Source organism: Mobula hypostoma, chromosome 6 (assembly GCF_963921235.1).
Source record: "Mobula hypostoma chromosome 6, sMobHyp1.1, whole genome shotgun sequence".
NCBI classification, from domain to species: Eukaryota; Metazoa; Chordata; class Chondrichthyes; order Myliobatiformes; family Myliobatidae; genus Mobula; species Mobula hypostoma.
In genome coordinates this window covers 46,149,198-46,175,177 of record NC_086102.1, presented here as the reverse complement: position 1 = coordinate 46,175,177, position 25,980 = coordinate 46,149,198, and the positions used below count along the sequence as shown (strand labels likewise).

The window sequence follows — 25,980 nt, the reverse complement described above, 5'->3', positions numbered from 1 at the left end:
GAACATGAGATGAAAAGTCCTTGAAAGTGAGTCCATAGGTTGTGAAAACAGTTCAGTATTGGGGTGTGATGATTAAGGGGTAATAACTGTTCCTGAATCTGGTGGTGTGGGTCCTGAGGCTCCTCTTACCTCCTTCATGGTAGCAATGACAAAAACAGCATGGCCTGGATGGTAGGAGATCCTTTATTGACGGATGCTGTTTTCCTGCGACAACACTCCTTCCAGATATGATCAATGATAGAGAGGGGCTTTTCCCATGATGGACTGGGTTGTATCCCCTACTTTTTGGAGGCTTTTCCATTCAAGGGCATTGCTGTTTCCATACCAGGCCATGATGCAACCAGTCAGTATACTCTCCACTGTGCAGCTTTAGAAGTTTGTCAAAGTTTTAGATGCCATAACAAATCTTTGCAAACTTTTATGAAAGTAGAGGTGCTGCCGAACTTTCTTTGTAATGGCACTTAAGTGCTGGACCAGGACAGATCCTTTGAAATAACATCGAACTACTTCAATTTCCTGACCCTCTCCACCTTTGATCCCTGATGAGGTGAGGTCTGGCTTATGGACCTCCAATTTCCTCCTCCTGTAATGTGCTGACATTGAGTGAGAGATTGTTGTGACACCACTCAGCCAGCTTTTCAATCTTCCTCCAGTATGCTGATTCATCACAACCTTTGATTCAGCCAACGACAGTGGTGTCATCACCAAACAAATATGGCATTGGAACTCTGTTTAGCCCCGCAGCCACAAGTATAAAGAGAGTAGAGCAGGGGGCTAAGCACACAGCCTTGTGGTGCACCTGTGCTGACGGTGATTGTGGAGGAAATGTAGCCAATCCAAACTGAACGGAGTCCGTAAGTTAGAAAATTGAGGATCCAGTGTTTCGTGGAGGTATTGAGGCCTAGGTCTTGGAGGTTATTCATTAGTTTTGAGGGATTGATAGTATTGAATGCAGAGCTGTAGTCAATGACGAGCATCCTGATGTATGCATCATCACTGTCCAGATGTTCCACGGTCCAGTGAAGAGCCAATAAAATGACATATGCTGTTGACCTGTTGTGACAGTAGGCACTTTGGAGCAGATCCAAGTCACTCCTCAGGCAGGAGTTGATAATGTTTCATCAACAACCTCTCAAAGCACTTCATCACAGTGGATGTAGTGCTACTGGACAATAGCCTTTGAGGCAGGTTACCAGGTTCTCCTTGAGCACCGGTATAATTGAAGCCTGCTTGAAGCAGGGAATACGTCAGACTGCTGAAGGGAGAGGTTAAAGATATCAGTGAACACTGCAGCCAGTTGATCAGCACAGGTCTTAATACTCAACCAATTAATCGAGTGGACAAAGACTTGGTAAATGAAGTATAAATTGGGACAATATGTGAAATTTCTATTTTGGCAGGAAAAATAAAAAGTACTGTAATGCTTAATTTATGCATGTGCAAGTTATGTACTGTATAATGCAAATTTATCTTCTATAATATACAACAGTAGAACACAGGAACAGGCACTTCAGCCCACGATAGTGTGCTGAACTAATGGAAGCTACTTACACCTAATCCCCGTTGCCTGCACAGATCCATATTCCTCCATTCTCTGCATATCCACATGCATTCCTCCATTGTATCCGCCTCCACCACCATCCATGGTAGAGCATTCCAGGCACCCACCATTCTCCATGTAAAATCCTACCACAGACACTCCTTTTGAACTTTCCCACTCTCACCTTAAACACATGCCCTCTAGCATTAAATGTTAAGACATAGGAGCAGAATTAGGCCATTTGGCACATCGAGTCTGCTCTGCCATTCCATCATGGCTGATTTATTTCCCCTCTTAACCCTATTCTCTTGCCTTCTCCCCATAACTTTTGATGCCCTTACTAATCAGGAACTTATCAACCTCTGCTTTAAATATATCCAATGATTTAGCTCCACAGCCATCTGTGGCAATGAATTCCACAGATTTATCACCCTCTGGCTCAAGATATCCTCCTCATCTCTGTTACAGTCATTGAGTACTACAGCACAACTTCAGACCCTTCAGCCCATCTAGTTTGCACTGAACCATTAACCTGCCTAGTACCATCAACCTCCACCTGGACCACAGTCCTCCATACCTCTCTCATCCACGTACCTATCCAAATGTTTCTTAAATGTTGAAATCGAACCTCTACTTCACCTGTGAGTCGGCTGGGGTGATATACTGCATCCGGTGCTCCTGATGCGGCCTTCTATATATTGGCGAGACCCGACGCAGACTGGGAGACCGTTTTGCTGAACACCTACACTCTGTCCGCCAGAGAAAGCAGGATCTCCCAGTGGCCACACATTTTAATTCCATATCCCATTCCCATTCTGACAGGTCTATCCACGGCCTCCTCTACTGTAAAGATGAAGCCACACTCAGGTTGGAGGAACAACACCTTATATTCCGTCTGGGTAGCCTCCAACCGGATGGCATGAACATTGACTTCTCTAACTTCCGCTAATGCCTCACCTCCCCCTCACCCCATCCGTTATTTATTTATATACACACATTCTTTCTCTCACTCTCCTTCTTCTCCCTCTGTCCCCCTCACTATACCCCTTGCCCATCCTCTGGTTCCCCCCCTCCCCCTTTTCCTTCTCCCTGGGCCTCCCGTCCTATGATCCTCTCTATCCCTTTTGCCAATCACCTGTCCAGCTCTTGGCTCCATCCCTCCCCCTCCTGTCTTTTCCTATCATTTTGGATCTCCCACTCCCACTTTCAGATCTCTTACTAGCTCTTCTTTCAGTTAGTCCTGATGAAGGATCTCGGCCTGAAACGTCCACTGTACCACTTCCTAGAGATGCTGCCTGGCCTGCTGCGTTCACCAGCAACTTTGATGTGTGTTGCTTTAGTCTTTCCCTGTCTAGTTACGGTGACACAGAATCAAAATATCCCATGTTCCAGCATCAGAATTAGAATCAGAATCAGGTTTATGATCACCGGCATTTGCCGTGAAATTTGTTAACTTAGCAGTAGCAGTTCAATGCAATACACAATCTAGAAGAAAACAATAAACAAAATGAAAAATAAATAAGTAAATCAATTACAGTATACATATATTAAATAGATTTTCAAAATGTGCAAAAAACAGAAATACTGTATATTAAAAAAAAAGTGAGGTAGTGTCCAAGTGTTCATTGTCCATTTAGGAATCAGATGGCAGAGGGGAAGAAGCTGTTCCTGAATTGCTGAGTGTGTGCCTTCAGGCTGCTGTACCTCCTACCTGATGGCAACAGTGAGAAAAGGGCATGCCCCTAGGTGCTGGGAGTCATTGATAACAGAGACACCGCTCCCTGAAGATGTCCTGGGTACTTTGTAGGCTAGTACCCAAGATGGAGCTAACTAGATTTACAACCTTCTGCAGCTTCTTTCGGTCCTGTGCAGTAGCCACCCCCCCCCCCCATACCAGACAGTGATGCAGTCTGTCAGAATGCTCTCCACAGTACATCTATAGAAGTTTTTGAGTGACACTCACAACACCACGCTGGAGGAACTCAGCAGGTCGGGCAGCATCCGTGGAAAAGATCGGTCGACGTTTCAGGCCGGAACCCTTTGTCAGGACTGAGGAAGGAAAGGGCAGAGGCCCTATAAAGAAGGTGGGGGGAGGGTGGGAAGGAGAAGGCTGGTAGGTTCCAGGTTTTTGAGTGTACTTGCTGATATGCCAAATCTCTTCAAATTCCTAGTGAAGTATAGCCGCTACCTTGTCTTCTCTGGACCAAGTGCAGGTCGGTGGGACGAGGTAAGAGTAGGAGTTCGGCACGGACTAGAAGGGCCGAGATGGCCTGTTTCTGTGCTGTAATTGTTATATGGTTATAACTACATCGATATGTTGGGACCTGGTGAGATCCTCAGAGATCTTGAAACCCAGGAACTTGAAACTGCTCACTCTATTTCTGATCCCTCTACGAGGATTGGTATGTGTTCCTTCGTCTTACCCTTCCTAAAGTCCGCAATTAGCTCTTTTGTCTTACTGACCATTGAGTGCCAGGTTGTTGCTATGACACCACTCCACTAGTTGGCACACCTCATTCCTGTAGGCCCTCTCGTCACCACCTGAGATTGCGTCATGCGTATATAGAGACTACAGCAGTGGGCTAAGCACACACCCCTGAAGTGTGCCAGAGTTGATCGTCAGCAGGAAGGATATGTCATCACTAATCCACACAGATTGTGGTCTTCTGGTTAGGAAGTCAAGGATCCAATTGCAGAGGGCAGTACAAAGACCCAGGTTCTGCAACTTCTCAATCAAGATTGTAGGAATTATGGTATTAAATGGTGAGCTATAGTTGATGAACAGCATCATGACATAGGTGTTTGTGTTGTCCAGGTGGTCTAAAGCCGTGTGGAGAGCCATTGAGATGGCATCTGCTGTCGACCTATTGTGGCAATAGGCAAATTGCAATGGGTCCAGGTCCTTGCTGAGGCAGGAGTTCAGTCTAGTCATGACCAACCACTCAAGGCATTTCATCCCTGTAGATAGGAGTCCTACCAAGAGATAGTCATTAAAGCAGCTCACATTTTTTCTTCTTAGGCACTGGTATAATTGTTGCCTTTTTGAAGCAAATGGGAACTTCCACCTGTAGCAGTGAGAAGTTGAAAGTGTCCTTGAATACTCCTGCTAGTTGTAGCAATATTAAACATAGCTTAATATTGTTGCACAATTATCAATAGAAGTGATGCTTGTCAATTTCCGAAATAACTCTCTTAAATGGCTTCTTACTTAAGAGTAGACAAGGAATGATAAAGTTACCATGGATGACAAGATTAGAAATCTTAACAGAAAGGGTTACAGTAAGCTGCTCTGATAAAAATGATACCCACTTCCCACAGATACTGGGTCACCTACTATTTCTAGCATTTTCTGTTTTTATTTGAAGTGGCACTGAACCCCATTGTGCAAAGAGGGAAAGTTTTAATTTACAAGTGGCAAAATAAAAAGTCAATAAGAAAGAATTTTTTTTTAAAAAACACCAAGTTGCAGAGATTTATAAATTCTGAAAGGGAATGGAACCGAACCATTAACAACAATGATAAAACTATAAACATAACCTAGGAAAACCAAACACTACTCAGTGGGAAACATCAGAAATGTTAAATCAAGCAAATAGTTACAGCAATGATCCAGCAAAGGGATAATAGACCAAGTGTGTGTTCTACAATCACGTACTGTTTCAAATCTGTAAACATCACATCCGGAGTTGGAAACTGGCGGGGATAATGCACAAAATGGTTAAATAAATGCTCATTTACCCGCTCTAAAGTTGCCATGTTAGAAATCTGCAAGACTCGCTCGACCGCTGAAAGACCGCCGCTTACACAATGCAACGTTTATGTTATCTATACTAAAAGTACTATTTGCCAAAGTAGCGACACAAAATAAACAGAGAACAAACACTCTCTGCAAAAAGGCTCCGTACACTATTCAGACAGAAAGCATTTGACGTCGACTAGATCTAAGGTGCACATTACAAATTCCCGCGGCACTTCCAGACGAGAAAACCAACCCTAAATAAAGTACCGAAAACAGAGACAGAGAGAGAGAGAAAAAAAACACAATCCCTCCCTACTGTTGCACATTAAAGTAAACCAGAGCCCAGCTTGAGGCCAGAGTTATCCCCTATATCACGAGACGTGCCAACTTTTCTCAGTTACTGAGACATTATAATTCACCAGGCATACAAGCAAACAAACAACGTCTAGTTGTCTCACCCTCACCATGATCACTGAGCGCTCCTCACTCCAAAACGCCCTCTGCCATCCGCCTTCGTCTTCGCCACCTCCGACCCCGCGCTTCTAATCCCTTCAATTTCTCGCGTCTCTTCCCGTCCCTTAGCAACGGATTGATTCGAACACATTATTTTCTTCAAGTGGGAAAAATACTTTGCTTTCATTTTATTTTGTTATTTAAAATTGTTCATAACGTTATATCGTAATTTAGAAATTTATAAATTAAATTTTATTAAGGAGAGGTGGCGAGGTCATAGGTTACTTTGTGTCACCGGAAGTTCTTCCTGTTGCTGCCGGCGGGTGGTTGGGTCCACGCAGGAGCAGGGCTGTCACTTCAGGTACGTGAGGACTTAACCGGAAAGGCTTCTGTTATAAAGTCTGTTTGAAATATAAATATTAGTTTTCTGCACGTAATACAATGTAAAGTATTCGAAATATTCCTGTCTGCATTTAATTGTAAATTCGACCCAAGGCGTCTATGATTTCGCTTCTCTAAAAGGGCAAACTAACTTCAGAATTTGTAAACATTATAAGTGAGTTGTGGGAAGTGTAAGAGTCAGACCAGATTTCCATTTAAATCTACTGAGTTTTTAAAAAAATCTTACTTTATAAAAAAAATACGTAATTTTAGAGCCTGTCAGTGCGTTGTGTAGCTATAACTGAACCTGCCAGCTCTGTACAGTAACTATTGGTGAGTAAGGCCAAGAGTTTAATGATCTTCGTTATTTTTCTTGTTACCTATGACATTTATTGAACTCTCTGGATGGTCCTCTAAGTGCTCTTGGGTCTCCATTTCCAGGTTATCAATATTTCAGGTTATTGGGCGTAGACTCTGTTTTAACTCTGACACAATCTATTAATAATTCTTTGTAATCTAGTATTTCCATATATATTCAGGAATACATTAATACACTTGTAGAACAGGAGAATTATTGAAAAGTGAAGTTTGTGTATAGAAGTGAGAACAATACATTTTATTAGGAAAGAAAAGTTATCATCTGGAAAACAGGGAAACATAGAATACAGAGGGGAAGTATCAGTCAATATGATCACAGTGGACCCTCTCTTTTAATATTATATTCTACTCACTATATCTACTCTTGAAAGCCCAGGTGGGTGAAGGAACAAAGGGATCTTGGAATACAGAATCAGAATCCTTTATTATCGCCAAGTATGTGGACACATACAAGAAATTTGATGCCCATTTCCCTGAGCTCTCGCTGTACAGAATCGAAAAGCAAACAAAACACTAGTGCAAATAATCGTGAACTATATACAATGAGGTGTACCTGTGTATTTACAGGTGGACTCGGTTTATAATAGACTAGAATTCAAGTGTTCATAAGACTGATGGCATACGGAAAGAAACTGTTCTTGTACCTATTTGTCCTGGCATACAGTGATCTAAAGCGCCTACCAGGAGGAAGGAGTTGGAACAGGTGATGTCCAGGGTGTGATGGGTCGACAATGATGCGTTAATCTCTAAAAATTGTCACACAAATTAAAAAGTAAAGCAAATACCGTGGTATATTTCTAGAAGGGTAGAAGTAAAAGTAGGGGATTATGCTAGATCTGTGCCAGACTTTGGTTTGAGTAATAGGCATACCCAGGAACTCATTAATTTTGATTCAGAATCTCTGGTAAATTACAATATTTTCAAGCTACCATGGACTTGTGTTCTATGCTTAGGATGAATTCTACCTTCCTGAGCAAGCAGAAAGGACCCCTAAAATTTGCAGTATAACCTTCTTTGAAATGGGCAGAAATAAAGTGGAGAGGGAGGTGAGAGAAATAAGGAGAGGGAGGTGAGAGAACTGATTTGGGGAAAGGGAATGAAGGAAGGGTGAATTGGGGTGGGACACATGCAAGGGATGGGGCACAGGAGAAAGGAGTGACTATGTTTTATTGCACGTGTAGATTGTGTACCCACTGTGCACATGTGCTGAGCTTTGTGAAAAGCTAGCTTCCAGTCATGCTGGACCTCTGGTGTTCAACCAAGACTTGCTCTGTCAAGTCTTTGTCATGGATGGTATACATTGGCCAACGCACGTTAAAATAATTTACACACAGAACTGAAATGAAGTTAAGTCATCCTCAATCCTGAGAAATTTCCTAAGGATTTGGAGATATCGCACTTGCATATCATTCTGTTGCTGTAGTACTAAGAGGAGATAAGACACCAAGGACTGTGCAGAACTGTGAGGGCATTTGGACAAGAAAGAATGTATATAGGTGAGGCCTCCTCTTTTTTAAAATGTCTAGGGGTGACCTAATAGAGGTATTTAAAATTTTGAAGAGTTTTTATAGAGTGGATGGAGAAAGAAAATATTTTCATTTATGTGGAATAGCATAACAAGATGTCATTGTTTGAAGATAGTCTTAAAGAAATCCTGTAGAAACAGGATGATGTTTCCTGATTCTGTTAGTTGAATGGCTGAGGGAGGTGACTGGATAAATGGTGTTTTAGAGGCTAATTGTAAACAGTTGCTTCAAAATGCATGTAGAGTCGTAGGGTAGTAGAGCATGGATAACATCACACGAATTCAGCTGCTTTGGCTCAACTAGTCCATGCTGATTATGGTATACACCCAGCTACTACTAATTTTCAGTATCTTTCTAACCCGCCTCACCATGTACTTAACTGAAGAGCTTATTGTATGTTGTTATTGTACCTGCCTCAGCCACTTCTGGCAGCTGATTCCATTTACTCACCACTCTCAATGGAAACAGTTGCCCCTCAGATCTCTTTCAATCTTTCAGCTTAAGCAGATTCTCCCTAGAACTGGACTCTCCCGGGGAAAAGAATTACCATTCTCCTGTCATCATTTTAAACATTTCTATAAAGGTCACCCCTCATCCTTATACATTCCAAAGAATAAAGACTTATCTTGTCCAATCTTTCCCATAACTCTGCAGTCTCTAATCTTGCCAGCATCCCCATCAATCTTTTTTGCACCCTTTCCATTTTAACTTCATCTTTCCCCAAGTGGAGCGATCTAAGCTGTAAACTGTAATCCGTGTGACCTCACCAATGACTTGCACAACTGCAGCATAATGTCCCTACTCCTACATTGCCCTGACTGATGAAGACCAGCATGCTAAATGCCTTTATTACCACCCTGTCCACCTGTGATGCCACCTTCAATGAACTATGCATTTGTATTCTTGTGTTCCATTACACTCTATAGTGCCCTAAAATTCAGTGTAAATCCTACGCTTGTTCAACTTTCCAAAATGCGTTATCCCAGACTTATCTATTTTGAAATCCATTTGCTGCTCCTCAGCCCACTTCACTAACTTAAAATCCCCCCCAATCTATAATGACCTTCTTCACCATCAATAATATCTAATTTTGTGTCATTCACAAACTTACTAATCAAGTCTTGTGTGTTTGCATCCAAATCATTTATATAAATAATCAGTAACAAAGGTCGCAATACTGATCCCCACAACACATCAATCGTCATAGTCATAGAAACTACGGAGCAACTGTAACAGGCTGCATGCACGCCCAGCGCATGCGCACATCATCAGCCTCCATTCCAAGACAAACCTTCAACCACACTTTCCTTCCCATCTCCGAGCCAATTTTGAATTCAGCTTACTAGCTCTCCCTTTATTCCATAGGACCTTGCCTTCCAAAACCATTCAGGATTTTGTCAAATATCTTGCTAAAGTCCAAATAGATAGCATCCAGTGTCCTACTGTCATCTATCTTTTTCGTTACTGTGGAATGCTCTGCCTCAGAAGGCAGTGGAGGCCAATTCTGTTTCTCTTAAGAAAGAGTTAGATAGAGCTCTTAAAGATGGTGGAGTCAAGGGATATGGGGAGAAGGCAGGAACAGGGTACTGATTGTGGATGGTCAGCCATGATCACAGTGAATGGCGGCGCTGGCTCAAAGGGCCGAATGGCCAAATGGCCTACTACTCCTACTCCTACTCCTCTATTGTTACTTCTTCAAAAGATTCTAAAAGGTTTGTTAATTGTGACTTCCAATGTATAATGACTCCTAATCAGGATCTGCCTATCCAAATGCTGGTAGATCATGTCTGTCAGAATTCCCTCCAGTAATCCCCTCACCACTAAAGTCAGGCTGACTGGCCTCTAGTCCCTTGTTTTGTCATTGTTCCCCTTAAGGAACAAAATAGCAAAAGCCACTTTCTAGTCTTCAGGATCTTCGTGAGCCAGTCGCTAATAATGAAGCAAGTATCTGCAGTTTCCTCTCCAGCCTCCCACAAAGTCTGAAGGTTCATACAGTCAGCCCCAGTGGATTTTGTCATCTGTGTTTACATTCTTCTTCTATTAGTTGAATTGTTTCTGCCTCTTACTTTAGAAGAAAATAAAGTTGTAGATAATCATAAGCTCTTGCATAATTTACCTCTATTTGGTCCATTACTTTAACTACAGCTTTCTGAAAGAAACTATTATGACCTATTTTTCAAATCTTTATTTTCTTCCTTTCTAAATACTCTTTAAGTTTTGTATCCGCAACCTGAAAGGACAATCTTTTCTGAGCAATAGTTTTTGTTAAAATATTTCCAAACCTCCCTCCTTTTGGTAATAACTAAAATCCTGCTATACAATTGAAATAGTTCTTTCTAAGTTACTTAATCAAAACACAAACGAGAAAATCTACAGATGCTGGAAAACCAAACATAATTTGGAAAAAGATCCATTTGGCCACCCCAAGGGAATGGGGCCAATTTTTTTAGTTTTTCTTCATACCCAAAGAACCTTATTCTTGATAGTGAAATGAACTATTTTCTAATGAGCTGAAAATCCTTCCGATAGTAGTGTGACACAGTATGAGTCATATTCTAACTATGATTTAACTAGTTTTCTATGTAGTTAGTCGTAGAATCATAACGTTGGCCTATTTCCATGTCTGTGGCAACCCACAAGTGTGTAATTATTCGGTCCTCCCCATGTTCATGTCATCTGCCTGCAGATCACAACTCTTATGGAACCTGCTTCTCTTTGACACGTGGGAGGAATGGCTTGCTGTCATAGAGTGAATGTAAAAGTTGTGCACAGACAGCGCCAGAACTCGAAGTAAGGCAACAGGAGATGTGAGCCAACACATTGACTAGCTGAGTTTCTGTGACTTAAAATGTAATTTTATTTTTAATAATTTATGGCCTGGTGGTGCATTTACTTTTTCAACTGCATACACTTATGTTTTCAATTTTCTGTTATATAAGATTTGTGTAATAGAACTATCGATCCTTTTAAAGATGAACATCTGGTGAATATTTCTTCCTTAGTTTTCTAACCAGAATTTTGTACCTTGAATCTCTCTGCATTAATTTTTATTGTCCATCTGGTACGTACAATAGTTCTATTTATTTCCTGCTATGTAGTTGCAGTACATTTTGATTATGTACAATGATTTACTAAATAATTTGGTTTGTGCTGATCTGGCAGTGTGGTAATTAATTCTCATTCTTTTCCCAGATGAAAAGTTATGACAAATTAAAATCCAATACAGTTTTGAAAATATGACAACAGATGTCAAAATGGACAATAAAGGTATTTTAATAATTACTTGATTTTGAATTTTTTTTCCAAATCTGTTTAGTTCACTTATTTGTGTAATAAATTGTAGCAATTAGGCCTGAAAAAATTAGGCCTGAAATATGTACATATTTCATCCACGATATCCATATTTTCATCTCCTGGTCTTCATTTATTTTGTATTAGAAGCACAATCTACTTTTTAATACAGTTTACATTATAACATGATATGTAATTTTGTGGAGCAAAGCTTCTTTAAATGTAGTGACAAACTGGATCAGAACTGTTTCACAGGATAAGAATATTCAGAAACCCATGATTTCTTTTTCAAACAGTCTTCTGCCATGTGTTTGCTTTGGCTCAGTACTTATTGAGTCAGAAGGCTATGGCCTAAGATTTTCATCAGACCATGATTAAAGTTCAAAAAATATTACTTAGACATATCTTGTCACCCCGTTTATTGAATCTGTTGCCTCAGTTGCTAACCCCAAAAGTAACTAAGATTTGCTTTTTAATTTTAAAAAATCTCCATTGATATTAGAGGCCTGAGGTATAGACATTTCTTTCTTATGAAGTAAGACTTGCATTGTGATTCCAATCTACCATAAATCTGGTTTAAGCATAATAATTGTTTAAAACTAGTGTTTCAAAAAATACTCTGATTTTTCAGATAGAAAAAGGTGAAAAAGCGCATCATTATATTTAGCATTGCACATACATAAAGAATACTGCATATTCATCAAAAATAAATCAACAAAATACTTCTAAGGTGCAGTATCTTGTAGGACATAGAAATTTTGTTTAGCTGGGCCTTGTGATTCAGATGCAGAATATACTGAATTATTATTATTATCATTATTAACGCAGTAATCAGTCTTATTTAGTAGTGAACATGTGTGGTATAGGAGCCATCTTCTAGTTATTGTAAAACTGAAGCAAACAAAAAAACTATGGTCTGGGTAACAAGCCATCTTGAAAACCCATAGAGATTGGCCTAGTTAAACAATAAGTTTATAATTATCCAGGAAAAAAGTAAATATAGGGATATAGTCATGGGCTTTGTGTATATATAGATATATTTGTACCAGTGAAGAATGTTACTGGGTCATGGTTTTAAAGCAGTAGTTCAAATCTAATGCTTATAATTTGATGCCTATATTGAATGTTGCCACAGTTTACAGATGATTATGTTCAAATAATAGAAATATAGAAACATAGAAAACCTACAGCACAATACAGGCCCTTCAGCCCACAAAGTTGTGCCGAACATGTCCCTACCTTAGAAATTACTAGGCTTACCCATAGCCCTCTATTTTTCTAAGCTCCATGTACCTATCCAAAAGTCTCTTAAAAGACCGTATCGTATCCACCTCCACCACCATTGCTGCAGCCCATTCCACGCGCTCACCACTCTCTGTGTAAAAAAAACTTACCCCTGATATCTCCTCTGTCCCTACTCCCCAGCACCTTAAACCTTTGTCCTCTTGTGGCAACCATTTCAGTCCTGGGAAAAAGCCTCTGACTATCCACACAATCAATGCCTCTCATCATCTTATACACCTCTATCAGGTCACCTCTCATCCTCCTCTACTCCAAGGAGAAAAGGCCAAGTTCACTCAACCTGTTTCATAAGGCATGCTCCCCAATCCAGGCAACACCCTTGTAAATCTCCTCTGCACCCTTTCTATGGCTTCCACATCCTTCCTGTAGTGAGGCGACCAGAACTGAGCACAGTACTCCAAATGGGGTCTGACCAGGGTCCTATATAGCTTCAATGATACTTTATTACCACTTTTTAATATATTCATTTTATATGCAACGATATTAAAGTTCCTTCACTTAATATTTTAGTTCCTATTGTACGATCCATCCGTGGACCTGGAGATGGAATGGAAACAGAGGAACCAGCCAAACCAATGGAAAATACATCAGGAATAAATAAAAAAGAACATCATCCTTTACGAACTAAGCCTGGTATTCTTCAGCTTGGGAAAATTCAACCAAGCCAAGCAATTGAAGTAGAAGCCATGAGGATTTTGGTGCCCAAAGCTGCTGTAATTCATGATCTTCCTGCAAAGAGCATAAAGCTAACTGATTCTGCAGGTTCCTATAAAGGTGAATTGTCAAATCAATTAGAAAATACAATTGAACTCAAGAGAGAGGTGACTGAACTTAAAGTTGCCATTGAAAAATCTCAATGTTCAGAAAGAAAACTCCTTCAGGATAAGGAAGGGCTTGCTAATCAAATCCGAGTACAGACTGAGGTGAGATAACATAATTTTTACATTCTCTAGGTTTGGATTTGTATGAATCTTTCAAGCCTGTCAATTTTCTCTGAGCAGAAAATTGAAGCAAATTGTTAGAAGTACACAGAAAGTCCTGTGTCATAGGGTTTGGGGTCTGGGGGAACAACAGGTTGATTAAAATCAATGTAATCGACCCTGGAGGATGACAAGTACATAAAATCTTTGCAGTTCTCTCTATATATTTTTTTCTATTCTAGGTGAATCGTGAGCTGAAAAAATTGCTTGTGGCGTCTGTTGGCGATGATCTTCAGTATCATTTTGAGCGCATGGCTCGTGAAAAAAATCAGCTGATCCTGGAGAATGAAGCTCTGAGTCAAAACCTGGCTCAGCTCTCTGAGCAGCTGGAGAGGATGACCATACAGTGCGATGTGTGGCGCAGCAAGTTTCTGGCCAGCAGGTTACCAGCCTACAACATTATTTTCTAACATTGTCTAAAATCAGCAATGTAGTTTTACCTCCACATTTTCTAATGCCTCTTGCCACTTCCACATCTGTGCCTAGAAATTCTTTTCTGATTAGTGACACTGAAGGTGCTAAGTAGTCCCAACTGCATCATTTACTTCCAAATCTTGGTTGTGTTGGTGCAGCAACTGATTCAGAATCAGAATCAGGTTTATTATCACCGGCATGTGACGTGAACTTTGTTAACTTAGCAGCAGAAGTTCAATGCAATACATAATATAGCAGAGAGAGAAAAATAATAATAATAAATAAGATAAACATAACAAATAAACAAGTAAATCAATTACATATATGGAATAAATTTTTAAAACGTGCAAAAACAGAAATACCGTATATTAAAAAAAAAGTGAGGTAGTGTCCACAGCTTCAATGTCCACTTAGGGATCGGATAGCAGAGGGGAAGAAGCTGTTCCTGAATCGCTGAGTGTGTGCCTTCAGGCTTCTGTATCTCCTACCTGATGGTAACAGTGAGAAAAGGGCATGCCCTGGGTGCTGGAGGTCCTTGATAATGGGTGCTGCCTTTCTGAGACACCGCTCCTTAAAGATGTCCTGGGTACTTTGTAGGCTCGTGCCCAAGATGGAGCTGACTAGATTTACAACCTTCTGCAGCTTCTTTTGGTCCTGTGCAGTATCCCCTCCATACCAGACAGTGATGCAGCCTGACAGAATGCTCTCCAAGGTACAACTATAGCAGTTTTTGAGTGTATTTGTTGACATGCCAAATCTCTTCAAACTCCTAATAAGTATAGCCGCTGTCTTGCCTTCTTTATGAGTATATCGATATGTTAGGACCAGGTTAGATCCTCAGAGATCTTGACATCCAGGAACTTGAAGCTGCTCACTCTTTCCACTTCTGATCCCTCTGTGAGGATTGGTATGTGTGCCTTCATCTTACACTTCCTGAAGTCCACAATCAGCTCTTATTATTCACAAGCATTTAACTTATTAGTCAAAGGAAGTTCCTGTATTTAAACTGCTAATTTATTTTACATCATAAAGGAGTCCTTGAACTACCTTTCACTGGCCTTACAGAGGAATTCAAGTGTTCGAAGATGCATCTACAAAGACTCTCATGACAAGACCATCAGTAACACTGCATGGATCTTATCAACTGGGTGGAAGTAGACCCCAGCTGATGCGGTGCAGCAAGCAGTGGCAGCCCTTAGGCATAGAGACATTGTGGGGCAAGTCCAACAGGGCAGGAGTGGCTTTGGTCTGGCAGCAAGTGGATCCACCTAGCACAAGGCCATAACACCAGAGCAAAGGAAGATGATTGTCGAGGAAGTACGGTGACAAGAAGAGTCAGTCAGAAGTGCAAAGGCTGTGTCCTGTGGTCTTATCAGCAAAGATTACAGGGAGAAGGCTGGGGAGTGGAGCTGAGGAGGGGGATAAAAGAATCAGCCATGATTGAATGATTCGATAGGCCAAATGGCCTAATTCTGCTCCTATGTCTTATAGTCTCCCTGGCTAAGCAGGGGCAATGGATGCGGTGGGAAAGTATTGAGGAGGAATATTAGCTGGAAGGACAAATGAGAGATGGAAGCAAACAGACTTAGCTTTCTCATTAGGGCTACACATGATGAGCTTCCCTCACAAAAAAAAACCTCCACCAGTGATATGGTGAGGACCCAACTTGTGTCCTGTGCCCAATTCCAGCAACCCTCAAGTATATCTTAGCAAGCTACAAAACCAGCCTCACACGTGGCGTCACAGCAAGGTCTTGAAGATTCTGGCAGCTGCAATTGACACCAAGAGGATAGTAACCAACCCCTTGCCCCTTAGAATGACTAACGCTCTGACACCAGCAGCCTTCGGCCGGGAGGGAGTGAAAAGATCAACTAATCTCCCTCCTAAATCAGAAACAGGACAGATGAACATAGCCTGTGACTGGAGAACACTGGTGGATGTCAATAAACAACTTACCTTTCCACCAGAAATTGCTACCACCAACCTCAGGCCAGACTTGGTTATCTAGTCCAATTCATTACAGATCGTCTACATTGTGGAACTCACAGTTCTGTGGGAGCATTCAGTGAGTGCAAGAGGCTAAGGTATGCAGATCTAGCAGCTGAAGTTCAGTGAAAGGCCTGGAAAAAGTTTGTCCTTTGCAAGTGGGTTGTAGGGGAGTTATAGCCACAGCCACCATCAACTTGCTGATGGAGCTAGAGATCCATGATCAGACTGTGGCAAACCATCAGAGGCGATGGAAAGAAGCAGTCACTAGCTTCAGATCAATCTGGGCTCCCAGATAGCATTAGCGAGTGGGAAGACACAACGATGGGGCGGGGGGGTGACTTTGGGATGCCAAAAAGTCATCGTCGAGCCCTCTGGAGATGTAGTGGGCTAATCGATGAAACATCAAGGAAGGAGGGTGCCCACTCGAAAACCCGTGCATGTCAACCCTATGCCACTCCCAACATCAAGGCAGTCTCAAGCAAATGCTCACGACCCATTGGCACGAGGGATATTAACATCTTATCCTGTGCTTTTTAATTTTCTTTTTATATTTACTGTGTATAAAAAGTACAACACATATCTGCTTGTGTTCCGGTAAATCATTCACAATAGTTAAAAAGACTATTCCGGCAAGGGAAAAAAATGGGCGATTAAGCAAAAAGTGGGAAATACAGTTTCATATAATTTACTGCTGTGACTGCTTTCCATAATTTATATTGACCATTCAGCTGCTTGAATCAAAGGCAGATTTGTATTTGGTGTAAAATTAGGTGCAGTAGTTACTCCTGAAGTGGACTGCAGTTACAAGTAAGCATTAATAAATTGTGCTCATAAATTGAAAATGAATTTGAATATAGATGTATTTGTGCTATTAGATTTTAGTGAGGAAAAATAAGGAGACCACATATTGCTTGGAAATGGATCTCAGAATGGAATTTAATGGGACCAAAACAAAGGCAAATCTGACACTGCAGTTGATTTCTAGAGGAATTGAACTGAAGAAAGTCAAGTTATTCTAAACCATTATTAAAACACAATTGAAATACTTCTTACAATTTTATGAAAGGGATATAAAATCAGTCAGGTTTATTATCACTCTCTTATATTATGTAAATTTTGTTGTTTAGCAGCAGAAGTACATTTCAAAGACATAAAATTACTATAAATTACCAAATAAATAGTACAGATTAGTACGAAACAGCGCACCCTAAAGCCTTCACCATCATTTTAGGAGATTTTAACAAGGCCAGTCTGAAAAAATCACTAAGTAATTACCATCAACAGATCACTTATAATACCAGAGGAAACAACAGACTGGACCATTGTTACGCCACCATCAAGAATGCCTACCGTGCTATTCCATACCCTCACTTCGGGAAGTCTGATCACCTGGCTGTACTTCTACTCCCTGAGCATAGGCAGAGACTGAAGACTGCAGCACCACTAGTGAGGACCAAGAAGGTTTGGACAAGGGAAGCACAGGAGCGCCTACAGGACTGCTTTGAATCGGTGGACTGGACTGTATTCTGGGACTGTATGGATGAGTGTATGCCTACAAAGACTTACTGTACATTCCGAAACCAAAAGCCGTGGATGAACCAGGAGGTACGTCGTCTGCTGAAAGCTAGATCTGTGGTATTCAAGTCTAGCAACCCAGGTCTGTACCAGAAAACCAGGTATGATTTGCGGAGTGCTATTTCAAGGGCAAATGGACAATTTTGAACGAGGTTGGAGGTGATATCAAATGTACGGCAACTCTGGCAGGGACAGCAAGACATTACTTCCTACAAAGTGAAACCCAATAGTATGAATGGCGGCGATGCTTCACTACCAGATGAACTCAATGCCTTCTATGCACACTTTACTACAGCTGTGAAGATCCCTGCTGTACCTGATGACTCTGTGATCTCTGTTTCAGAGGCCGATGTTAGACTATCTTTAAAGAGAGTGAACCCCCGCACGGCAGAAGGTCCCGATGGAGTACCTGGTGAGGCTCTGAAAACCTGTGCCAACCAACTAGTGGGAGTATTCGAGGACATTTTCAACTTCTCACTGCTACGGGCAGAAGTTCGCACTTACTTCAAAAAGGCAACAATTATACCAGTGCCAAAGAAGAATAATGTGAGCTGCCTTAACGATTATCGCCCGGTAGCACTCACATCGACAGTGATGAAATGCTTTGAGAGGTTAGTTATGACTAGACTGATCTCCTGCCTCAGCAAGGACCTGGACCCATTGCAATTTGCCTATCGTCACAATAGGTCAACGGCAGACGCAATCTCCATGGCTCTTCACCCGGCTTTAGACCACCTTGACAACACAAATACCTACGTCAGGATGCTGTTCATCGACTGTAGCTCAGCACTTAATACCATAATTCCCACTATCCTGATTGAGAAGTTGTAGAACCTAGGCCTCTGTAGCTCCCTCTGTAATTGGATCCTCGACTTCCTAACCGGAAGACCACAGTCTGTGCAGATTGATGATAACATATCCTCCTCGCTGACGATCAACACTGGCACACCTCAGGGGTGTGTGCTTAGCCCACTGCTCTACTCTCTGTGTACACATGACTGTGTGGCTAGGCATAGTTCAAATACCATCTACAAATTTGCTGACCATTGTTGGTAGAATCTCAAGTGATGACGAGAGGGTGTACAGGAGTGAGATATGCTAACTGGTGGAGTGGTGCCGCAGCAACAACCTGGCACTCAACGTCAGTAAGACGAAAGAGCTGATTGTGGACTTCAGGAAGGGTAGGATGAAGGAACACATACCAATCCTCACAGAGGGATCAGAAGTGGAGTGAGTGAGCAGTTTCAAGTTCCTGGGTATCAAGATCTTTGAGAATCTAACCTGGTCCCAACACACTGCTGTAGTTATAAAGAAGGCAAGACAGTGGCTATACTTTATTACGAGTTTAAAGCGATTTGGCATATCAACAAATACACTCAAAAACTTCTATAGTTGTACCGTGGAGAACATTCTGACAGGCTGCATCACTGTCTGGTATGGAGGGTCTACTGCACAGGACCGAAAGAAGCTGCAGAAGCTTGTAAATCTAGTCAACTCCATCCTGGTACTAGTCTACAAAGTACCCAGGACATCTTTAGGAAGCGGTGTCTCAGAAAGGCAGCATCCATTACCAAAGACCCCCAGCGCCCAGGCCATGTTCTTTTCTCACTGTTACCATCAGGTAGGAGATACAGAAGCCTAAAGGCACACACTCAGCGATTCAGGAACAGTTTCTTCCCCTCTGCCATCCGATTCCTGAATGGACTTTGAAGCTTTGGATACTACCTCACCTTTTTAATACACAGTATTTCTGGTTTTGCACATTTTTTAATAATCTATTCAATATACATAATTGATTTACTTGTTTATTATTGTTTTATTTATTTATTTTTTCTCTCTCTGCTAGATTAGATGTATTGCATTGAACTGCTGCTGCTGTTAACAAATTTCACGTCACATGCCAGTGATAATAAACCTGATTCTGATTCTGAATAATGAGATAATGTTCATGGAATATTCAGAAATCTGATAGCAGAGTAAAATGAGCATTTTCTGAATAATTGAATGTTGGCCTTCAGGCTCCTATACCGCCTCCCTGATAGTAGTATTGAGTAGAGGTCATATCCTGCATAGTGAGGGTCCTTAATGGTCGATGGCTCTTGACGACATCTTTGGTTGTGGAAAGAGTTGTGCCCATAATGGAGCTGGTTGAGTCTACAAACCTTCTGAAGCCTCTTTCAGTCCTGTGCATTGGAGCTTCCATACCTGGCTATGAATACAAATTTCTATAGATGTTCAGTGAAATGCTCTCGAATGTATATCTATAGATATTTGTAAGAGTCTTTGGTGATCATGGGCTGATCCAATTCTTCCAGTCATCCCCACTCCCCTGGTTTCTCCCCATACCCTTTGATGCCATGGCTAATCAAGAACCTATCTATCTCTGCCTTAAATGCACCCAATGACTTGGCCTCCACAGCCACTTGTGGCAACAAATTCCACAGATTTACCACCATCTGACTAAAGTAATTTCTCTGCATCTCTGTTCTAAGTGTCAGGAACCTCTTCCTAATTCATGGAATTCTGCAGGGTGAAAATGTTCAGGTCTCATTTCTCTTGAAATAAGGAGGCTGAGGGGGTCACTAAACAGAAGAATTAGAGAGTGTATTTTTTCTGTTGGGAAGGATCAGAAGTAAAACCGATAACATAAAATAAATATCAAGAAGTTAAATGGAAATTTAGAATAAATTTCCTTCATTAAGAGTTCATGGAATATTGAAACAAATAATATAGATGCTTTTAAGTGGAAGTTGATAAATGCTACCACCATTTAGTGATGAAGGATGAGAGGTTCAAGTAGTGTGTAACTATCAACTTGGACTAATTGGGGCACGTAGCTTATTTCTATACAGTATCTTCTGTGTATAAGAACATTGTAATAATTCAACCACATGTAACGAAACTTGGCATTTTTTAATGGTTCAAAATAATTTGTGCACAGTATGTTAATATACTTGAAGTAAAACTAGGTATATTTTTGGATTGCTGATTGAATTGTATTCCTTAATATTTAGACAAGCAATTCAATGTTTTCAAGAAATTGCATTCATTTTTATTGTCAAAAAATATTTATTCATGTTAAAAAATTCAGTTTATTTTCATAACATTTGATACAAAGTTTGCCTTTGTTCTTATTTCTTAAATACTTATTAGTTTTTACAATTTGAGTTAATATGTTGTAATTTTATGAATAAAATGTTATTTTGATCATCTTCCCACTCAGAGTAATGGCTGATGAGCTGTCCCATTCCAGGACATTATTACAGCGTCAAATTAGAGAAACTCAAAGTGCTATTCAGGATCTGCTCATGGAGCGTGAACAGTTTCGTCAGGATATGGTTGACGCTCATAGGTACGCTTTTATCCTGGAGGATCAGATCACACTTTATCAATTGATCAATAATCTTTCAACTCTTAAGCTGTCAACAGTTACAGATAAGTCCAACATTCAGAGGGAAGCAATTGACTTAAACCAACTAAGAAATTATCACTGAGTGATGCCCTAATATTGATAGGTACTTAAATCACAGGAGTACCTCCTATTTTATGATTGATTAACATTTGTTTATATCGGGGTTTCCCAAGCTGGGGTCCATGGACCCCTTGATCAATGGTATTGGTCCATGGCATAACCAATTGCCCCCGGGATCAATAAAGTATAACTACGACTATGACTATGACTATATAAAATGTTGGGAACCCCAGGTTTCGATTGAATACCATGGCTCCCTTTTTTCTGATCTTATTTTAACAGCTGTATCTCAATTATTATTGTTTTGCCCAGTATGCATTTTCCAAGCACTTGTAATGTTTGTTGTAGAAATGATTCCAAGTTATTAAAATAAACATTTGGTTCTAGTTTAGCAGTGTGCCAGATCACTGAAGATTGATGTGGTTGATTATAGTTATAACAACTGTAATCTTTGGGCATTTTTGTGACCCAAGAAGATCAGTTCTAAGATACATTTTTTGTACCAGCAATTCTGATTCACTAAGTATTGATCACTTATATAAACATTACAGCTATTTAAAGTGTTCAAATTATATAGGTTAGTTCTGCATCGAGTAATCCATTTTTATCATCCTTCTCAGATTCCTCGAGGAGCTCCTGGTATCGCTGCAGTGGGGTCGGCAACAAACCTACTACCCTAGTGCCCAACCATTCACAACAGCAGAACTTGCATCTGCCAATCATAAGTTAGCTGAGGCTATAAATTGTCACCTTCTTGGAAAACTAAGTATTAGTGATCCATCAAAGACCAGCCAGCAAATTGAATTCTGCAGCACACCTGCGGAAAAAATGGCTGAAAAGGTATAATGCATGAGAAAGTTGAGATGTGGTGTCTCTGAAGCTAACTGTACATGGCAAAACAATGATTTTAACACATTACTTGGTAATGAAATTGAGTCAAAACCTGCCCCAAATTATCATAACCTCTAGTTTATCATTGGTTTCCCTTTATGGCCTCTCCAAACTCCAACTGGAATTCTGCAGATGCTGGAAATTCAAGCAACACACATCAAGGTTGCTGGTGAACGCAGCAGGCCAAGCAGCATCTGTAGGAAGAGGTGCAGTCGACGTTTCAGGCCGAGACCCTTCGTCAGGACTAACTGAAGTAAGAGGCTAACTGTCTCTTCCTTCAGTTAGTCCTGACGAAGGGTCTCGGCCTGAAACGTCGACTGCACCTCTTCCTACAGATGCTGCTTGGCCTGCTGCGTTCACCAGCAACTTTGATGTGTGTTACAATACAAGCTGTTCGTTTTCAAGTGCTGAAATATCCAAATGTCATGTCCCAAAACACCATTCCTTACAAATCTAACATCACCATCTCCATTTTATAAAAATCTACCCCATCCTTGCAATCTCTTTCCAATCTCTAATCTTCTTAGAATCTCTTGTCATCTCCCTGCCCTCCTTTATAGAAATTCAATTTTACATTTCTCCACTTGGGTTTTTTCCATATCTTGTTATTGAAAAGACTGTGATGGAAGTCATGAATTTCATAAGAATCATAAAAGTCATAAGCTTCCGCTAATGCACAATTATTTTTTTTCATTTCCTTACTGCAGCATTTGGCATTGACAATCACACTATGCTCTAATAATTTTACACGTATCTAGACTGCCTTCGTTTGCTTTCTGACACTGGGGTGTGTGGGCCTCAAAGAGGTGGGAATCACATATACAGTGGCTTGTGAGACCTCTGTCAAGTGGGCCCCAATGCTGTGATCTCAGGATCAGGATGGGGCAATGGTCTCCAGCAAGGTCTTTTTTGAGGTACATAATTAAATGTGCTAAGGTTGACCCAGACTGATTATACTGTTTAGATCCAAGGTTCAGATTTCAAATACAAAAACAATCTGCCTTCTAATATTTTATGCCTTCCCATTTACTCAGTGCATCTGCTGATTTAAAATCATGTTGCACATATACAATCCATTCCATTCTCCTGTCCTGAATATGTTTGATCTGGCTCCTTTTTTGTCAATTCCTAATCCTTATTTTCCAAACTGTACCCTCATCTTTCAATTTGTTTCTAGCCTTCAGCCCCTGGATTATTTTGTATTCTTCTAGCTCTGTTCCCTTCCCCTTCAATGAATCATTTATGCTCTGCATTCTTCCATCTAGGCATTGGATCATTATACTGCTTCATCTCCTTGTATATCTTTCACAAAACTTATTTTGCTACTTATCATTTTGAACTTAATATTTCAAGTATTGTGCCTTCAATTCCCCTTGGCTCTTTCCATGTTTGCCTGACTATCCTTCCGAGAAATTCCAGGCACTTTCTTTTCAGCACTAAAATTCCCGTAGAAATATAAATTATTGTTGAATATTCCCGCCATTAATGAAGTATAATGGAATTTGTTCACTTTTTTGACTGTATTGTTACCCAGGAATGGATAGCTTTGAAAGGATGGGTGTAGGAAAGGCAATGCTCATCCAAAGTACAGTTGTGCAATAGAAGTTTGTATTCATCTCTCATTTGCCTGGTAGCCTGCATGTTAATAATTTATCCAGAATCATTCCTCTTTAGAAATGTTATTAAAATTTAATTGTTTCTTCTTGACCATCCCATCTAGATTAATTGAATAAATGAGTTTCTCCAAATTCGTAATCCACATGCAACAATCTTACCTGTCCTCTTAGCAGATTCATTTCCATAATTAAGGCTTGCTTACCGGTTTTGATCATCCTCTGCTACCTACCCAATTTTTTTGTTTGAAGTGGTATAGATCTTGGATTAAACCATTAAATACCAATATGAAGCTCATAACTTTGGTAAATTCCAAAAGTCTCAGGCATAATTATCTAAAGGTTATGTCTACAAACAATTAGACAGCATAGAAATAACCTTACAAGTATTCTGGGTATGTGTGATAGGACTGTCTTGTCCTAAATTTTTATTTGTCCTCTTCTTCGTTTTGCTCAAAGTATCATCATTAACAGGATTGTGCTGAGTTTTCTGGTATTTTTACTAAAAAAAAATTGCATGAGCACCATGGTCACCAAAGCAAAAGGACACACGTTTCCCATGATAATACAATTTTTTTTCTGTTACTTTAAAGAGCATGATTACATCATGGAAAGACTCTGCTTTATACTTGCACATAAACAGAAGAAAATACACCAACTAAATGTTAACTTAATATTAACTAAATTTAGCACTAATTTAGAAATATGTCAGGTAATATTACAGCTGATGAAGGGTCTCATCCCGAAATGTCGACTGCTTATTGCCCTCCATAGATGTCCCCTGGCTTACTGAGTTCCTCCTACATCAAGATTTCCAGCATCTGCAGAATCAACGGCCCTACAGCCAAACCTTTTGCCCAGACTTTACTTCCATTTGATTTATGATGGAAACAGTGTCCACTTATTAATGGTTCTGTTATTCCATCCACCATAGTTTTTTTTAAACAAAAGATAAATATGGCCTCTTTAGCTGCTCTTGAAAGGTCAAGATCTGCAAGTGCCTTGAGCGTTTTAGTGAGTGCATAATTAACAAACTATATTGCAAATTTTGTAACTGTGGACCTGTAATAAATAAGCTCAAAGAACAATAGATTTAAACTAAATTTCTACTTCTACTTCCACCTCTACTAAATTCAGCTCAGATGCAGGGTCTGAACCTGATACGCAGATTGTCCATTCCCCACCACAGATGTTGCCTGATTGGCAGGCAGAAGTTTATGTTTTGCACTGAATTCCTATTTAATTGTAGATTAATAATCTTACCTGCAAATATATGATATTCCCCAGAAGATGGTTTGTACCTAAGCCATTCATTCAGTTGTTGTAAACTCCAGTTACTGAAATTGATGAAACAATTTAAGCCATCAGCCAAAGAAATGGGTAAGTAAACAAATCCGTATATCTTCTCTCTGCAGGCCTCTAATGATTGGAGTAAAGAGTAGGTTTCTGGAGCAATATTGACTGAATTAATTTAAGACATTAGTCGACTTCACATTACAATATGTTCCTTTTCTGTTTGTAGGTTTTAAAGATGTCGGATCCGACACTATGTGGTAAAGGAACAGCAGAGATACAATTCTGTGATACATCTCCAGCCTCATTTCTCTCTAATAAAAAGAGCATTGGACGATTTCATCCATACACCAGATATGAAAATATCACATTTAATTGTTGTAACCATTGCACAGGGGAATTGATAGTCCTGTGAAATAGCTTTTTTAATGAAAATATTGTATTGTTAGCAAATGCTCCCCCTTCAATTTCTTGTCAACTATTTAAGTACTTTGAACCTATCAAACATATATATTTGTTTAAAATATGCTTCTTTAAAAATAATTAGTTGCATATTGAAATCATGTTTACATTCACTTTTAAAAAATACAAAGTATTCTCCCGTTCGTGTTTTTCTCCATATTACCAGAACCTTTATCTTGAGGATCATTTAATTACAATGAAAATTATAATGTATTTATTTTTAATGTCTGTTTCTGTATCTTCAAAAGAATGAAAGTACACACAGTATTTATCTGCACATGTTCCTAATACAGATGTAGCAGAGGTTTCCATAATTCACATCTAGGAAACTGTTACTTAAAGTCCAATTAGGTCAGTGTGTTTTCTATGAATTTGCTTATGATTGAAGCGAGTTTCTGTTTTTGTAGTGAAATGTGTGTATGTTTCTGATAAATTCTTGCAATCTGCTTTATAATTTGTGTCCATCTGTTCTTTTTCATGAAATGTGCCATTTCATTTTTGGAATCTACAAGCGATAAACATTTATGCCGCAATTAGTAATGCTGTAAGCAAAGGTTGATAACTTGAGCCTTTGCAGGTTCATTATTACAGTACAAAGAGAAGACTTGTTTTTGTGCATTGGGACGTGCATTACTTCACCACAAGGAGCATGGCATGATATAAAAACTAAAGAGCAAAACA

General features: G+C 40.1%; 2 protein-coding genes across 12 annotated transcripts in view; one reads left to right on the top strand and one right to left on the bottom strand.

Annotated features, from left to right (window-relative positions):
• nme7 (NME/NM23 family member 7) overlaps positions 1-25,980 on the bottom strand; it is a 259,259-nt gene that overhangs the window by 145,679 nt on the left and 87,600 nt on the right. Inside the window, exon 1 of one of the 7 annotated variants that reach the window (XM_063050749.1) lies at positions 5,744-5,840. The exons of 5 other annotated variants lie outside the window; for them this stretch is intronic. In XM_063050749.1, coding sequence (XP_062906819.1) covers positions 5,744-5,746 — 3 coding nt within the window. In that variant the 5' untranslated portion in view covers positions 5,747-5,840. Of the gene's footprint in view, positions 1-5,737; positions 5,841-25,980 lie in introns of those variants that run through there. One more of the 7 variants, XM_063050748.1, reaches the window with a different exon arrangement.
• On the top strand, positions 6,029-25,771 carry blzf1 (basic leucine zipper nuclear factor 1). Of its 5 annotated transcripts, XM_063049866.1 has the most exons (8): positions 6,052-6,093; positions 10,704-10,807; positions 11,210-11,284; positions 13,121-13,533; positions 13,773-13,972; positions 20,792-20,920; positions 21,661-21,880; positions 25,067-25,771. In XM_063049866.1, exons 3-8 carry the CDS (start codon positions 11,254-11,256, stop codon positions 25,250-25,252), a joined length of 1,179 nt encoding a protein of 392 aa, XP_062905936.1. In that variant the 5' UTR covers positions 6,052-6,093; positions 10,704-10,807; positions 11,210-11,253; the 3' UTR covers positions 25,253-25,771. The 5 variants fall into 5 exon arrangements, with proteins under 5 accessions (XP_062905934.1, XP_062905936.1, XP_062905937.1 ...); XM_063049864.1 differs by lacking the exon at positions 10,704-10,807 and having other exon boundaries at positions 6,029-6,093; XM_063049867.1 differs by lacking the exons at positions 6,052-6,093; positions 10,704-10,807 and adding an exon at positions 7,081-7,194.

What these genes read in the sequence shown, in the direction of transcription:
- blzf1 (XM_063049864.1), top strand. Translation starts at nt 11,254, where the DNA reads ATGACAACAGATGTCAAAATGGACAATAAAG. An exon ending in AGCAAGTTTCTGGCCAGCAG is followed by an intron (nt 13,973 to 20,791) that starts GTTACCAGCCTA and finishes CTTCCCACTCAG; the next exon opens with AGTAATGGCTGATGAGCTGT. An exon ending in GATATGGTTGACGCTCATAG is followed by an intron (nt 20,921 to 21,660) that starts GTACGCTTTTAT and finishes CATCCTTCTCAG; the next exon opens with ATTCCTCGAGGAGCTCCTGG.